Raw genomic sequence first — 15,313 nt, 5'->3', positions numbered from 1 at the left:
AAAGACATAAGCCAGAACACATTTTACTAAGTTGAATATTCTTGAAAAAAAAAATACCCTAAGGTAAATTAGCAATCTTTGTTTAATTCAAGTTCAGTTTGACAAGCTATAATTACGATAATGGTTCTTCCATTTTATACTAACTGCTGTAGGATCAATAATTTTAATTTGAATCTCCACTTTTTTTCTAAAAACAAAATTTCCATTTTTGAATTCTCTCCTTTTCAATTAGATATTTTAAATTACAATCATGGCTCCTTTGATTCTACCTTTTACTTAAAGATGATGTATTGTCTGTGTGCTGAGGTTTCAGCCAGTCTCAGGAGTCCTGGAACAGTCAGAAAAAACCTGCTTCAAAAACTATTTTAGAACTGCAACAATGGCCACAGAGAACATTTTGTAGGCATACTCATGAATTACACAGCATGTAGATGAACATTTTGCACAGGGTACTCTTTTAATACTCTAAAATATATCTCAAAAAAGGCTTCATCTATAATAAATCATAGATGTTAGGCTTGCGTTCACATCCTATCTTACTTCCTGCTGTCATAATCTGTATGAAATTTTCCCTTGACAAATTCCTATGTCCATATTTATAATGGAAACTGTGCACGTAAACTAGTCAGTTGCAGGTGCAGTCTATCAGTGGTTGCACTGTTACGTCTCAGCTTTGCATCTACCAGCTACCAACCTGTACTGCAGAGAAATTCTTATGCTCAATGAATTCTATGTCTTTCCTTCACAAATATCAATCCATTTTATTAACTTTAAATAATAAAACATCAAGCTATATAAAAAAAGCCAAAATGCATGGGGACAATCACAAAGATATATTTCTGCAAAAGTCTTGTAATAGATTAAAGCCCAATAAACGTGTTTGGTACTCAACAGAGGACCACTTCAAAATATCTTTCTAAAAATGCAGAAAGCAAGTAGAGCTGAACTAGCCATTTTTTTACTTGAAAGCTCCCAGAACTAACTTTGCAGAGGTGTAACTCAGTCATTCTCCTAGGATTACTCTGAGTGATCCAAATGCTCCCAGATTATAATCTATGCTGTGCCATGCACAATTCCTCATCTCCTGGAGAAAGCCTGTATCCTATCTACAGTATTTTACTTCAAGGATGCAGTGATGCCCTAGTTTCCAAGGTGTAGAAAGTGATGTCACGCGTTACATATGTATTCACCCCCCCAACAATGTACAAACAATTAAAATCAATCCCATACAAGAGGGCAATATTGTTTTGACGGAGGGGATTTCTTCGAACTTACCTTGAGAACAAATGTTCTAGATTTTAGCAGTGAGAGAGTGGGTTGCAGGAGTCCCTGCATGTATAGTCCTCATAGAGTCTCTCAGCCAGTGACACTATAAGCAGCTCCATTTGCAGAAACTTCTCACCTTCCTGAGCCCTAACCCCTTTAAAAATGAACTACGGTCAGCAACTGAGGAACTAGGAATTTCTTTTCAAAGACAGGAGAAATTTAAGCAAATTTCTCTCCCTTCGTAAGCGTTAACAAGAAAGTTAGTTCCTTCAAAAGATGAAACTTACTAGATTGTGCTAATGCCAGCCAGCTACACAGAAACATTGCTAGGGCCTTACCTTAAAGAAGTGGGGTACTTTTTTTTTTAAACAGTGCAAAAATAAGCTATTTGGGCCAACTTGACTGTGATGGTATTTATGTTCCACATTAACTGTGACTCACCATACTTGATCAAACCCTAATTTCTTTTTCTGTCTCCTTCACGTACTAAGGTAGATTCCCTTTAAAGGCTCTTTTCGTGTCAACTATTCCATGCAGTAGCAAGTTCCATTTTCTAGCCACTCTCTGAGTAAAGAAGTTTCTGAATTCTTTATGGATTTATTTGTGGCTATACTATATTTATGACCTTGGTTTTGGACTGCCACAAAAATGAAACATATTCTCTACCATCTACCCTATCAAGCTTCTTCATAATTTTAAAAGCCCAAGCCTGTTCAATCTTTCCTGATAAGTTTATCCTGATAGTTTTGGGGTCCTTGAGAATCTTTTTTTAATGTTCTCCAGAGCTTCTATATCCTTTTTTGTAACATGGAGAACAAAACTGTACACAGCACTCTAGCCGTATCTAACCATTGGCTTTATGCATCTTGTTTCTACACAGAAATATGGCTGTATGGGTTTACATAATCAGAAAAAAAGCTGGTGTATCTCAGATGATTTTGTTCACTATTTATGTGGGTTACAACCTTGCTGTTAGTCTGAATAAATTATGTAAACTCACCCACATGCTCTGAAAGGAACACTACAAAGAAAGGAGTGACCAGGTCATTAATTCCTTGAACATAACCACTCGCTGGATGTCGAATAGCCCATATGAAGAGGATTCGTTCAAAGATCTGCAAAATAAAAGTGAACAATGTAGATTTTAGATCAATTGGCATACCGACATCTTAACTTTACAAACTACACAAATTAAAATGTATTGTATAGTATACTTAAATATAATAATTTTCTAAGAAGTGCAAACATAGTTTCAGATTTCAAGTAAAAATGGCCACTCAATTTCTTTGGAATACATAGTTAGCAAGTGTCCCAATCATCTAAATACTTCTAAGACGTGGATACATAGCATATTAATAGTTTCAACAAAATCTATTTTGTTAAACATTGTGTTCATTGGCTGGAGGCAAGGCTTCTCCCCCTCAATTGAGAGGAATTCCCACCTCAGAGTGGGTCTCATGACGGGGGCGGGAGGGGAGGCCTAGAGTGGTTAGATAATGGGGGTGAGGGCAAATCCAGTGGGAGGGAGAACCGGCTTTGTGGGGGGGGGGGGGGCGGGGTGCAGATGTTGCTAGGGGGTTTGCCCAATCTGAAAAGGGAGCCAGTGACGTGCACCCCACTTTCCTGCTCCAGGCCTGAGCAGGGTGATTTTCCAGGCTTCCCGTCCCTGAACTCCGTTCACTGGCTGAAAAGTTGAGGCTATGTGGGAATCAGGACCTCAGTTGGTGTGAGGGTGGGCCAAGGCCTCAACCACTCCCTCTAAAATTGCCGACGGTTTGGGGCAGACAGGAAAGCCACCTAGTGCATTTTACAGGCCTCCCAGCCTGCAAACTCACTGGTGAGGGTAAAACTCTACCCTAAGATAAGGAGCTTAAAAACTTGGCAGCGCTCGAAGTCGGAAAGTCACCTGGCTCAGACAGAATGATCCTTAGGTTGGTGAGGGAAGTAAGGGTGTAAATTGCAGAAGCACTGGTCACAATCTTCCAATCCTTCTTAGATATGGGAGTGGTGCCAAAGTGCTGAAAGACTGCAAGTGTTACATCCCTGTTCAAAAAAAAGGAGCGGGATAAACCTGACAATTAAAGAACAGTTCCACCTAAAATCGGTGTGGGAAAACTTTGTCATTAATTTGAGGCAAAATTAATTGGCATTCAGAAAATGATGGATAAATAAATGAAAACCAACATGGATATATTGAAGGTAAATTGTGTTGACTAGCTTAATTGAGTTATTTAAGGAAATGAAAGACCAGATGGATGAAAGTAATGTGGTTGATGTTGTGTTTTCGACCTTTTGTTACAAATATAAGATTGTACAAGATGGTTAGATTTTAAACTGCCCTATTTAATTCAAGGTAAGAGTAATGGAGAGGGGCATGTCACCTCTTACAAATTCTGTCTGGTGATAAGCCCATGTGACTTGGTTGCCATGGGGACAGGGGCCCAGGTCAGGCCCTACTGAAAGCAAGGTGCCAATTTTTAACACCTGGAGACAAAGGAAAAAGGCAGCTGACCTTACTGCTGCCAGAATTATCGACTTAGAGACCCTAGATAGACAGTGAGTCATGAGGAGAGAAGCAGGGGGACAACAGCTGCTTTTAACAGCTGAGAAAAAGGCTGTTTTCTGTTAGCCACCATGCAGAATGCTGATGGGAGCTCTTTCTCTGGTTGAAGAGATGAGACCTGTGGAGATTTACTTTGGCATGATTGGGAAAAGGAGTCGCCAGAGTGGGCCTTGCTGGTAGAAGTTGGTTCATGGATTCTAAGAAGACTGAGGAAAACGACTTTTGACAGACACTGGATGTTACCATTCACCAAAACGTGGAGAAGTGAAAATTTGGGAGCAAATATGGAGTAGCTCCTGTAAAGATTACAATTCTGCAGAGAATGCAGGAGTGTGGGGCTTTTCAGTTGTTTTAGGAAGTAAATGGAATGGGGAGTATCTTTTCTGTAGTTTGGTGCATCAATTGCCTTTTAAGTCATGTTCAGTTGATGTTGATTTTAGTTTGTTTGTTTGAATCAATCACTGAGAATTTAAATCTCTTTTTAAATGTTATCATTAACCATGGAGATCTTAACACTTCCTAAAGGAGTTTAATAAAATGTTACATGATAGACTTACTCATAAGTTGAAGCCCAATAATTAAAGGGGCCTTGGTGGCATGATTATAAAATTGGCTGAGGGATAGAAAACAGAGTAGTGGTGATTGGTAGTTTCACATACTGAAGGGAAGTGTGCAGTGATGTTCCCCAGGGGTGAGTGTTAGAACCATTGCTTTATTTGATGTATATTAATGGTTTCAACATGGGCAAAGGATAATTTGAAAATGTGTAGATGACAAAACTCAGAAATGTACTCAAGAGAATAGTAGCAGACTTAAGATAGACTGACTGGTTAAATAAGCAATAAAAAGCAGAAAATGATGGATATTCAGCAGATCAGCCAGCATCTATGGAGAGAGAAACAAAGTTAGTTAACATTTCAGGTCGATCAACTAATGAAAGGTAATTGACCAGAAAGATTAACTCTGTTTCTATCCCCATAGATGCTACCAGACATGTTGAATATTTCCAGTATTTTCTCTTATTATTTCGTGTTTCCAGCAGCCACGGTATTTTGCTGTTGTACTGCCGGAAAAATGAACTGACCCGTTGCAGATTAAATTTAACATAGAGGAGTATGATGGGATTTACTGTGGTAGGAAGAATGAAAGGAGGCATTAAAATTGTACCAGTTTATAAAGTGGGTGCAGGAACACAGAGATCTGGGGGGGTGTACATACATATGTCTTTGAAAGTAACAGGACAAGTTGACAAGACTGTTAAAGAGGTATACATGACCCTTGAATTAATAAGTAGAGGCATGGAGTACTAAAGCAAAGAGGTTTTGCTAAACCTTTATGAAATACCAGTTAGTTTGCAGCTGGAGAATTCTGCCCAATCCTGGGCTCCACACTTGAGGAAGGATGTCAAAGCGTGAGTGAGGGTGCAGAGCAGATTTACTAGAATGACAACTGGGATGTAAGACTAAGTTATGTGGGAGACGAGAGAAAATGGGATTGTTCCCCTCAAGGCAGGGAAGGTTAAGTGGAAATTTGATACAGATGTGTTGAAAACCTTGAATAGTTTTGATGGAGTAAATAAGGAAAGATCATTTATATTGGCAGCAGGGTAACCAAAGGTCACAGATTTAAGGTAAATTGGCAAAGAAAACAGTTAATACAAAAAAAATTTTTTAGTGAAGCAAGTTATGCCAATCTGGAATGCATGACCTCAAAGAATATAAGAAATAGAAGTAGCAGTAAGCCAAACGACACATCATGCCATTCAATGAGGTCATGATTGAACTTTTACATCAACTCTATTTTTCTACCCTATCCCCATATCCCTTGATTCCCTTAGTGCTTAAAAATCTATCAATCTCAGTCCTGAATATACTCAACAACTGAGCTGCCACAGCCCTCTCGGGAAGAGCACTCCAAAAATTTGCAACTTGCTGCATGGAGGAATTTCTCCTCATCTCAGTCCTAAATGGCAAACCACTTATCCTGAAACTATGGCCCCTACACTCCAGCCTGGGTAAACAGCCTTTCCAGCATTTGCCTGGTCAAGCCCTCTAAGAATTTTAAACATTTCAATGAGATCATCTCTCATTTTTCTAGAGAATAAAAGCATAAGCTACTCAATGTTTCCTCATAAGACAGCTCTCATATCCTAGGAATCAAACTAGTGAACCTTTGTTAGATCCTGTGTACGGCAAATATATCCTTCTTTAGGCATGGATACCAAATGTGCATAGTACCCCAAAGTTTCACCAAAGCCCTATATAATTGCATCAAGGCTTCTTTACTCTTACACTCCCAAACCCCTCATAATAGGTCAACATACCATTTGCCTTCCTAACTGTTTGCTGTACTTGCATGTTAACTTTCCGTGATTCATGCACAATGGACACGCGACATACTGTTTTGCTATTCTTCAAACTGAAGTGGGTAAATACAAACTTCCCCACATTTTACTCATCTGCAACCTTCTTGCTCAATAAATTAACTGGCATTTATCTCTTTGCAGGCTCTGTGCATCCTCCTCACAACTTACTTCCTCGCCCAGCTTTGTATAATCAGAAAACTTGGATATTACACTGGGTCCCCATCAAAGTCATTGATACAGATTTTAAAAGCTGAGGCCCAAGCACTGGTCCTTGTGACACTCTGGTTACATACTGCCATCTTCAAAATTCCTGCTCTCTGTTTCCTGGCCCTTAACCAATTTTTAACACGTTAATATATTAACCCCAATCCCATGAGACCTACTCGAATGTAACAACATATTGGGTGGAATTTTAGCTCAAAAAGCAGGTGGGTTTGGGTCAGGTTTGGGGAGGGAGTGGCACAAGGGGAGGAAGTGGCTGAAGTGTTCCCAATCCCAATCGGCCCACTTCCAACTTTAACAGAGGCAGGTTTTTACTTGTAGTATTATAATGAGGCTATGAGCCTCACTTATAGTCATTATTTTGAATTCAGGTATGGACAAGCCTCAGAAGACCCAGATGCTAAAGCCAAACAAGGACTATCAGGTCCAGGAGGCAAATGCCTTTCCACCTACATGCTGGATGCCTGCCTGGACACCCACTTCCCCAACAAGTAGAAACAAATGCCTGATCCTTTCAATATGCCCTCAATCTTCCTCCCCTCCACTCAAGACATTCACATTATCTTATTTCATTTATCACAACCTTAATAATAGATTCTAAGCATTTTTCCGACTACTGACATCAGGTTCTCTAGCTTCTAGCTTGCTAATTTCCATGTCCGCTCTTTCTTGAGCAATAGAGATACAGTTGCTACTTTCCAATCGATGGGGGCATTCTAGAATCTAGGGAATTCTTGAAAACCAAAATCAAAGCATCCAATATCTCTGCAGCCCCCTCTTTTTAAACTCTTATAATGTCAGCCATCAGATCCAGGGGATTTACTGGGCTTTAGACCCATTAAAGTAGTTAATAATAAAGAAATTAAGTTACTCACTCTCACTAGATAATTTACGCTATCACACATATTCTACTGTGAAGGCAGGTACGAAATATTAAATATCAACAGTGCTATCAAGTGGCACTTGCTTAGGAATAACCTGCTCACTGACGCACTGTTTGAGTTCCGCCAGGATCATTCAGCTCTTGACCTCATCACAGCCTTGGTTCAATTGTTGACAAAAGAACTGAACTCCAGAAGTAAGGCGAGGTGAGAGTGACTGCCCTTGACATCAAGGCCGCATTTGACAGAGTGTGGCATCAAGGAGCCCTAGCAAAACTGGAGTCAATGGGAATCAGGGAGAAAACTCTCCGCTGGTTGGAGTCATACCTAGCACAAAATAAGATGGTTTTGGTTGTTGGAGATCAATCATCTCAGTGCCAGGACACAACTGCAGGAAGTTCCTCAGGGCAGTGTTCTAGGCCCAACAATCAGCTGCTTCATCAAAGACCTTCCTTCCATCATAAAGGTCAGAAGTGGGGATGTTCGCTGATGATTACACAACATTCAGCACCATTCACAACTCTTCACATACCGAAGCAGTCCATGTCCAAATGTAGCAATCCAGGCTCGGGCTGACAAGTGGCAGTAACATGCACACCACAGAAGTGCTAGGCAATGACCATCTCCAACGAGAGAATCTAACCGTCACCTCTTGACATTCAATGGCATTACCATTGCTAAATCCCCCACTGTCAACATCCAGATAGTTATCACTGACCAGAAACTGAACTTGACGCGCCATATAAATACTGTGGCTATAAGAGCAAGTCAGAGTCTGGGAATCCTGCTGCGAGTAACTCACCTCCGGCCTCCCCAAAGCCTGTCCACCATCTACAAGGCATAAGTCAGGAGTTTGATGAGTGCAGCTCCAACAACACTCAAGAAAGTTGACACCATCTAGGACTAGCAGCCTGCTTGATTGGTACCCCATTCACAAACAGCCACTCTCTCCAGCACTGACAGACAATGGTAGCAGTGTATACCATGTAAAAGATGCACTGCAAGAACTCACCAAGACTCCTTAGGCAGCACCTTCCAAACTCATGGCCACTAGCATCTAGAAGGACAAGGGCAGCAGGTTCATGGGAACATCACCACCTGGAAGTTCATCTCCAAGCAACATACCACTCTGACTTGGAAATATATCACCATTCCTTCACTGTTGCTGGGTCAAAATCCTGGAACGCCCTCCCTAACAGCACTGTGGGCATACCTACAACACATGGACTGAAGAAGTGGTTGAAGAAGGCAGCTCACCAATACCTTCTCAAGGGCTATTAGGGATGGGCAATAAACATTGGCCTAGCCAGTGACGCCCACATCCCATGAATGAATATTTTAAAAATTATTTCATGCTTTTGCCATTTCCTTATTCCCCACTGTAATTTTCTTGTCTCTGCCTCTGAGGGTTTCACATTTATTTTTGCTATTCTCTTTTTACATAACTGGTAAAAACTCTTACAATTTGTTTTCATATTGTTTGTGAATTAATCTCACATCCTGTTTTCTCCCACTTAATCACTTTCTTGATATCACATTTTGCTGATGTTTAAAACTCTCCCAATTCTCAGCTTATTACTCTTTTTGGCAACTTTGTAAAGCTCTCCTTTTAAGCTAATACTATCCTTGACACCTCTAGTTAAGATATTGGCTCAGAACTTCCGGTGGAGTGACAACTGAGTCAGACTGCCACTCTGCTCGTAGTTACTTACCTTGAAATCCAGCTGCTTCTATCTTGCCTGAAATTCCAACTCAGGCTGGAATCTGTGCAGTTCAACATGCTCCTGTGGCTTACAGTCAAGGGCAGTTCTTTCGCAGTTAAGTATGCCATGCCCCTATTTTAAAGGTACGAGCCGCTGTAAACCGGGTAAGTTTAAAGGTCCAGCCAGGGAGGAGGTAAGTGTGTAGGATTGGGGGTGGGGGGTGCGGTGGAGAGGAGGAGGAGGATTCAGGTGACTAGTCGGGTTGGGCTTAGAGGGGGGTAGGGGGGAGTTGGGTCAAGCCTGGGGATTGGGGCGGGTCTTGAAAGAGGAGTCAGGAGGGCACAGGGGGTGGGGGAGGGTGGGGTGGAGTCCTAGGGTGGTCAGGGACCAATCCTGTGGGAGGTCATGGGGGGGGTGGTGTAGTCTGGGGCTAACTGGAAGTTGGTGGGAGTCCCGTGGACAGTTGGGATGGGTCAGTGCTACCCAGAAGCTAGAAGTGGTTTTAATTCTTGTTACTGGATAACTACCACTGTAACAGTCAGAACCATCCAAAGTTTGCAATTTAAATTGCCTTTTCAGATGGTTCTCAGTGCAGGGCAATTGCCCACTGGACGTTTGAACTTCCTGGGCAATTGTCCTGTGATCATTATGCCCTGAAGCTTGGAAGTTACAGTCCTTTATTCCGCAAAGGAATGTATGCTCATAGAGAATTTGAGCTATTTCTTTAAGTGTCTGCCATTGCTTATCTACCATCATATCTTTTAACCTAATTTCCAAATCAACATCAACCAACTCGCCCCTCATATCTTCATAATTGGTTTTAAATTTAAAACTCTAGTTTTGTACTTAGCTACATCACCCTTAAACTTCCATCGTATTATAATTATTTTACCCCAGTAGATCCTTTACCAAAAAATTACTGATTAACCCCAGCTCATTCACAATACCAGATCCAAAAATAGCCTGTTCCTTAGTTGGCTCCTCAACATGTTATCTGAGAAAACAATCTCAAATACATTCAATGAACTTGTCCTCTATGCAACTTTTGCCAATTTGATCTGTCCAATTTTTTGAAGATTGAAGCCCCCCCTCCCCCCCACAATTATTGCATCTTGCTGGTTACATGCTCCTCTTTTTTGTTTCTCTGTACTCTATCCAACACTATGGGTAAAATTTTTAGTTTGGTGGGCGGGCACATACCCAACCCGCTCAATCGTGGAATGACGCACGTTGACATCAGCCGAGTGTGTTGATGTCAACGTGCAATCATGCAATAGTTCTGTCGGTGAGCATCTGCCGACAATTAAATGGCCTGTTAGGGCCCATCCAACCTTACTGTTGGCGGGCAGATGAAAAGGCCAAGCAGCCTTTGCATTTTTTTGGAAACCTCATCCATGGGCTGGATAAGGTTTCCAAAAGCAAATAAAAATAAAATAAAAGTTTTAAAATTTAATTAATAATATATCCCTGCTCATGTGAGAGACACATGAGGGGACATGTATTATATTTTTCAAATTTTTATTTATTTCTTAAAACGCTTAATTCATGCGCGAAGTTCGCGCTTGCCTGCTCGTCCTCCTCACCCTCTGCTCCCCACCCACGCCCCAAACCACCACACACACAGGCAGCACTGAGTACTGTCGCTCATATTTCACACTGGGCGGGCATTAATGGGCCCGCCAGCATGAAATCGTGGTCCGGCCTCGAATGTGGGCAGCAGTCGGCTTCCCAGCCGCCTCCAACAAGCCCGCCCACCATGAGCAAAATACTGCCTATGATTACTGTTAGGGGCCCTGGCTTGCAACCAACCAAAATGGAGAAGGCACCAAACACATTGAGAAACTTTGTCAGGAAGATGCAGAGACTAAGTTGATGCACAATGGTTTGCACAAACCTTCAAACAGCTTATCTACCCAACCCTCCAAGCACCACCTGTCCCACATGTGACAGAGTCTGTAGGTCACACACTGGACTTATCAGCCATTTCGGAATCCATTGAACCAAAGTGGAAGCAAGTCACCCTTGATTGTGAGGGACTTCCTAAGAAGATGATGATGTTCCCTGATGAAGCCTTAGTTGCTAATGCCCTATTTGCATTTTTATACCCTCTATTCTTTCCTGACACAAGTTACTTGATTTTACCCAAATCTTTACTCTACAGGAGTTGGAAACAGATCCAATAACTTACAAAGGGGAATTGGATAAATACTTGAAAAAAAAGTAATTTTTGCAGGATTATAGGGAAAGAGCAGGAAAATGGGACTAATTGGATAACTCTTTCAAAGAGTTGGTACAGCTGTGTTATCATTCCATGATTCGACAGTTCTAATTCTGTAATTTGCTTTATTTAAAATGTGCCTTTTTAGATTGTGAAATAAGCCTGAAACCCAGGTGCACTATAAACTGAATGGACCTTCAACAGCTTGCTAGCCAATTTACACATTAATAATGACATGACTCCTTAACACGCCATTACTTTTCCAGCAAGAATCAGCCCTATACTTTTTTAATTGCGTGTTTTACAGTGTAATGTATGTGAAAACTCAAACTAACGTTAAACATCTGGGTGGCTCTGAATGTTCTTTATCACTGAGGAGGTGGATTACTCAGCATCTAGAATAATTAAGTTACTTGAAATCAGTGGTTCAGAGTGGAGAAAGTGACTGCATATTTGTTTTAAAACTTGGATTGGTACAATACTCAGTCCATTTTGTGACATTGCACAGGATTCTGGTTTGAACTATGTATATCTTATCAGTTACACTCCCACTTTACTGACTAATCCTAACCTGTTCTGTGCTAATGCTAAGATAAGAAATTACAATATTAATAGAATAATTTCAGAAGGTGAATGGAAATCTTTCTATATCCTCAATTAACAACCAAGATGCGGTGAATAGCAATTCCAGCCTGGATAAACTCCCTCGGCTAACAATCTTACATTAAGCAAGTATTCTTCCCACTAGAAACTGTCATACTTTGTGCTTAATGGGCTCCAGTATCAGTTTCATAACATGCCAACTAATCAAAACTGAACAGGTGAATAGTGCATCAATCAATAGTTAGGCACAAAAAGTACCAAACCATTAGCGTGGATGTATTGAAATTAGCAAAGAATTATCAGTTGACGTCAACCAATAAAACAGAGTAATCAATGAAATCACTCAAAGCATTTTTGTCTAGCTTTTCAGCTGCCATTTTATTTCGTCCTTAATCAGATTGAAAATTTCATGCATTCCACCCATTTCCCAAAATGCTTCTTCAGACTGAACTAAAAAGCATATCTCAGTGTCATGTTCAACCAAGGTGAACTTCAAACCTTAAAGATTCTCAAGTTATTCGTGACAATACATGAAGAAGGTTTTGTATATAGCAAGCTTAAAAAACGACAGCAAGAAATCTACCACAAACTTTGTTTTCTATGTGGAGGGGACTAGAGTGGGGTGCACAGTAGCAGCAATTATCAAACATCCCATCTCTCACTAAAGGAAAGGTGTAGATCTGCATTCCATCACAATGACAGAGCTACAAAGGAGAAGCACCCAAGAGTTACTGCTAAACCTTACAAGAGTTATTCAGACCAGAACTGGGTGCAACTTTTAACACATGAACTGTTTACACAAATAGCTATCTTGTGACAGTGAAAGAATGTTTAACTTGGTTACTTGGTTTGCCCAGATCTTGGCATTTCAGTCATTAACACTGAGTCTGCAGTGAGAGGTCCTGCACCTCTTGGGAAATTTATTAAAAGTCATAATAAGCTCCTAAAAGGATACTGAAGAATAAGAGCAGATTGAGCCAGCCCCCAATTCCTGGAAAAAAAAATGCACTTACATGGCCCAAATATCATTCTTTTCACAGTTTATAAACAAACTATACATTTAATTATTGCCAAAGAGAATTTAAAATTCTTATCATAGGTACGAGTAAATTAATTAAAAATATGATTAAGAGCTAACGTACATAAATTAACTCAATCATTCTTTTGTTTGTTATTTGCCATTTCTAAATGTTTGGCAATTTTGGTTTAAAAAGCTCATATGACACAGGCACCTCTCTCTCAGAGATGTCAGTGAGGCAGATAGCATGAAAAAACTGAGCAACTAAACTGAGGAGACACAATGGTGGGAGAACTTGGAAGCACTATTTACCAATTCGGGCTTCTCATATATTCAAGCCTGGCAATCTTTCTAACCCAATCCCTCTTTAAAAATGCTTTCATTATTTAAACAAAAATAAATACTCATTAGCAAAAATTAGCATCGAATGGAAAAAACCTGAACACAGTTAATTAGAAATTTGCTTTTCAAAAAGGGTTAATTTATGGATAAGCTGGTGACAAAACATTTCATTTTAAAATAATAATCCTGTTGTAAAAATAGCATAAATTGAGAGAAAAAAAACAAGCTTGCTTCACACTCAGGTCGAATGTTTTGTTGTAAAGACAAAAGCAAAAACCCGCTTCTAAAACAAAATTACCAATGTGCTGCAAAAGATTCAGAAACTCACACAATTAAGTAGAATGATTTCAACTTGTTTTTTCCACAAGCACACTACATATTTTTGCAATTCCTTGACAGAACTTGGATGTTATCCAAGAAACCTGATTCAGATTGTTTGAAGGGTAACCTTTGCCTGAATTTCTCTCACCTGCTATATATCTTGCTCCATCAATCTAGATTCATGGTAAAACAAAAACTAAAATAAAAATACCTGGAAAAACTCAGCAGGTCTGACAGCATCTGCGGAGAAGAAGACAGTTACTGTTTCCTGTCCATATGACTCTTCAACAGAACTAAGGAAAATAGAAGAGAGGTGAAATATAAGCTGGTTTAAGGGGGGGGGACACACAAGTAGAGCTAGATAGAGGGCCAGTGATAGGTGGAGATAGCCAAAAGATGTCATAGACAAAAGGACAAAGAGGTGTTGATGGTGGTGATATTACTTAAAGAACTCTCTCCTCCATCCCCATCCCCTTTCCGATCCCCCTTTTTTCCAATAATTTATATAGATTTTTCTTTTCCCACCTATTTCCATTATTTTTAAATGTATTTCCGTCCATTGTTTTATCTCTACCTTTTAGCCTATTTCGATCCCTTCCCCCCATCCCACCCCCACTAGGGCTATCTGTACCTTGCTCGTCCTGCTTTCTACCCTTAATGTCACCTATTGGCACATTCCTTAGATAATATCACTACTGTCAACACCTCTTTGTCCTTTTGTCTATGACATCTTTTGGCTATCTCCACCAATCACTGGCCCTCCATCCAGCTCCACCTGTCCCACCCCCCCTTAAACCAGCTTATATTTCACCTCTCTTCTATTTTTCCTTAGTTCTGTTTGAAGAGTCATACAGACTCGAAATGTTAACTGGGTTCCTCTCCGCAGATGCTGTCAGACCTGCTGAGTTTTTCCAGGTATTTTTATTTTTGTTTTTGTTTTGGATTTCCAGCATCCACAGTTTTTTGCTTTTGTCTTAGATTCATGGTAATATCCGAGTCAGTTTCTCATATCTTATTCAAACCAAAGTGCTTTCAGCATACAATGCATCAGTGTGAACCAAGGTGAACGGGCCCACATAGAAATTTTAAGTATAAAAGCAAAAAACTGAGGATGCTGGAAATCCAAAACAAAAACAAAAATAAAAATACCTGGAAAAACTCAGCAGGTCTGACAGCATCTGCGGAGAGCAATACAGTTAACATTTCAAGTCTGAGTGACTCTTCAACAGAACTAAGGAAAAATAGAAGAGATATGAAATATAAGCTGGTTGGGGTGGGGATGGGACGAGTAGAGCTGGATAGAAGACCAGTGATAGGTGGAGATTGCCAAAAGATGTCATAGAAAAAAAGGACAAAGAGGTGTTGATGGTGGCACTATTAGCTAAGAAATGTGCTAATAAATAAGACTCTCCCCGTTCAACGGATCCTTTTACCCAACTCCAATATTCTCCCTCCACCTGGCCCCCTCCCTCTGGATTCTTACCTTCTCTTGATCGTTTCATTGAGAACTGTCGACGTGACAGCAGTCATCTCAATTTTTCTGCTCCTCTCACCCACTCTAACCTGTCTCTCTCTGAACTTGCTGCACCCCGTTCTCTCTGGTCCAACCCTGACATTGTCATCAAACCCGCTGACAAGGGTGGTGCTGTTGTTGTCTGGCGCACTGACCTCTACCTTGCAGAGTCTGAGCGTCAACTCACAGACACTTCCTCCTACCTCCCCCTGGACCATGACCCCACCACTGAACATCAAGCCATTGTTTCCAGGACTGTTAGTGATCTCATCTCCTCTGGAGATCTTCCTCCTACAGC

The 15,313-nt window shown here is 40.6% G+C and overlaps 1 protein-coding gene across 4 annotated transcripts in view; it reads right to left on the bottom strand.

The window, feature by feature from the left end:
- Positions 1-15,313, bottom strand: part of tbc1d22b (TBC1 domain family, member 22B) — a 355,700-nt gene that overhangs the window by 176,216 nt on the left and 164,171 nt on the right. For all 4 annotated transcript variants that reach the window (XM_041195481.1, XM_041195479.1, XM_041195482.1 and 1 more), the window contains one exon: positions 2,267-2,381. In XM_041195481.1, coding sequence (XP_041051415.1) covers positions 2,267-2,381 — 115 coding nt within the window. The remainder of the gene's footprint in view (positions 1-2,266; positions 2,382-15,313) is intronic.

The sequence above is a fragment of the Carcharodon carcharias genome, chromosome 9 (genome assembly GCF_017639515.1).
Source record: "Carcharodon carcharias isolate sCarCar2 chromosome 9, sCarCar2.pri, whole genome shotgun sequence".
Taxonomy (NCBI): Eukaryota; Metazoa; Chordata; class Chondrichthyes; order Lamniformes; family Lamnidae; genus Carcharodon; species Carcharodon carcharias.
Note: the sequence above shows the minus strand (reverse complement) of the source record. Positions and strands in the feature narration are given on the sequence as shown.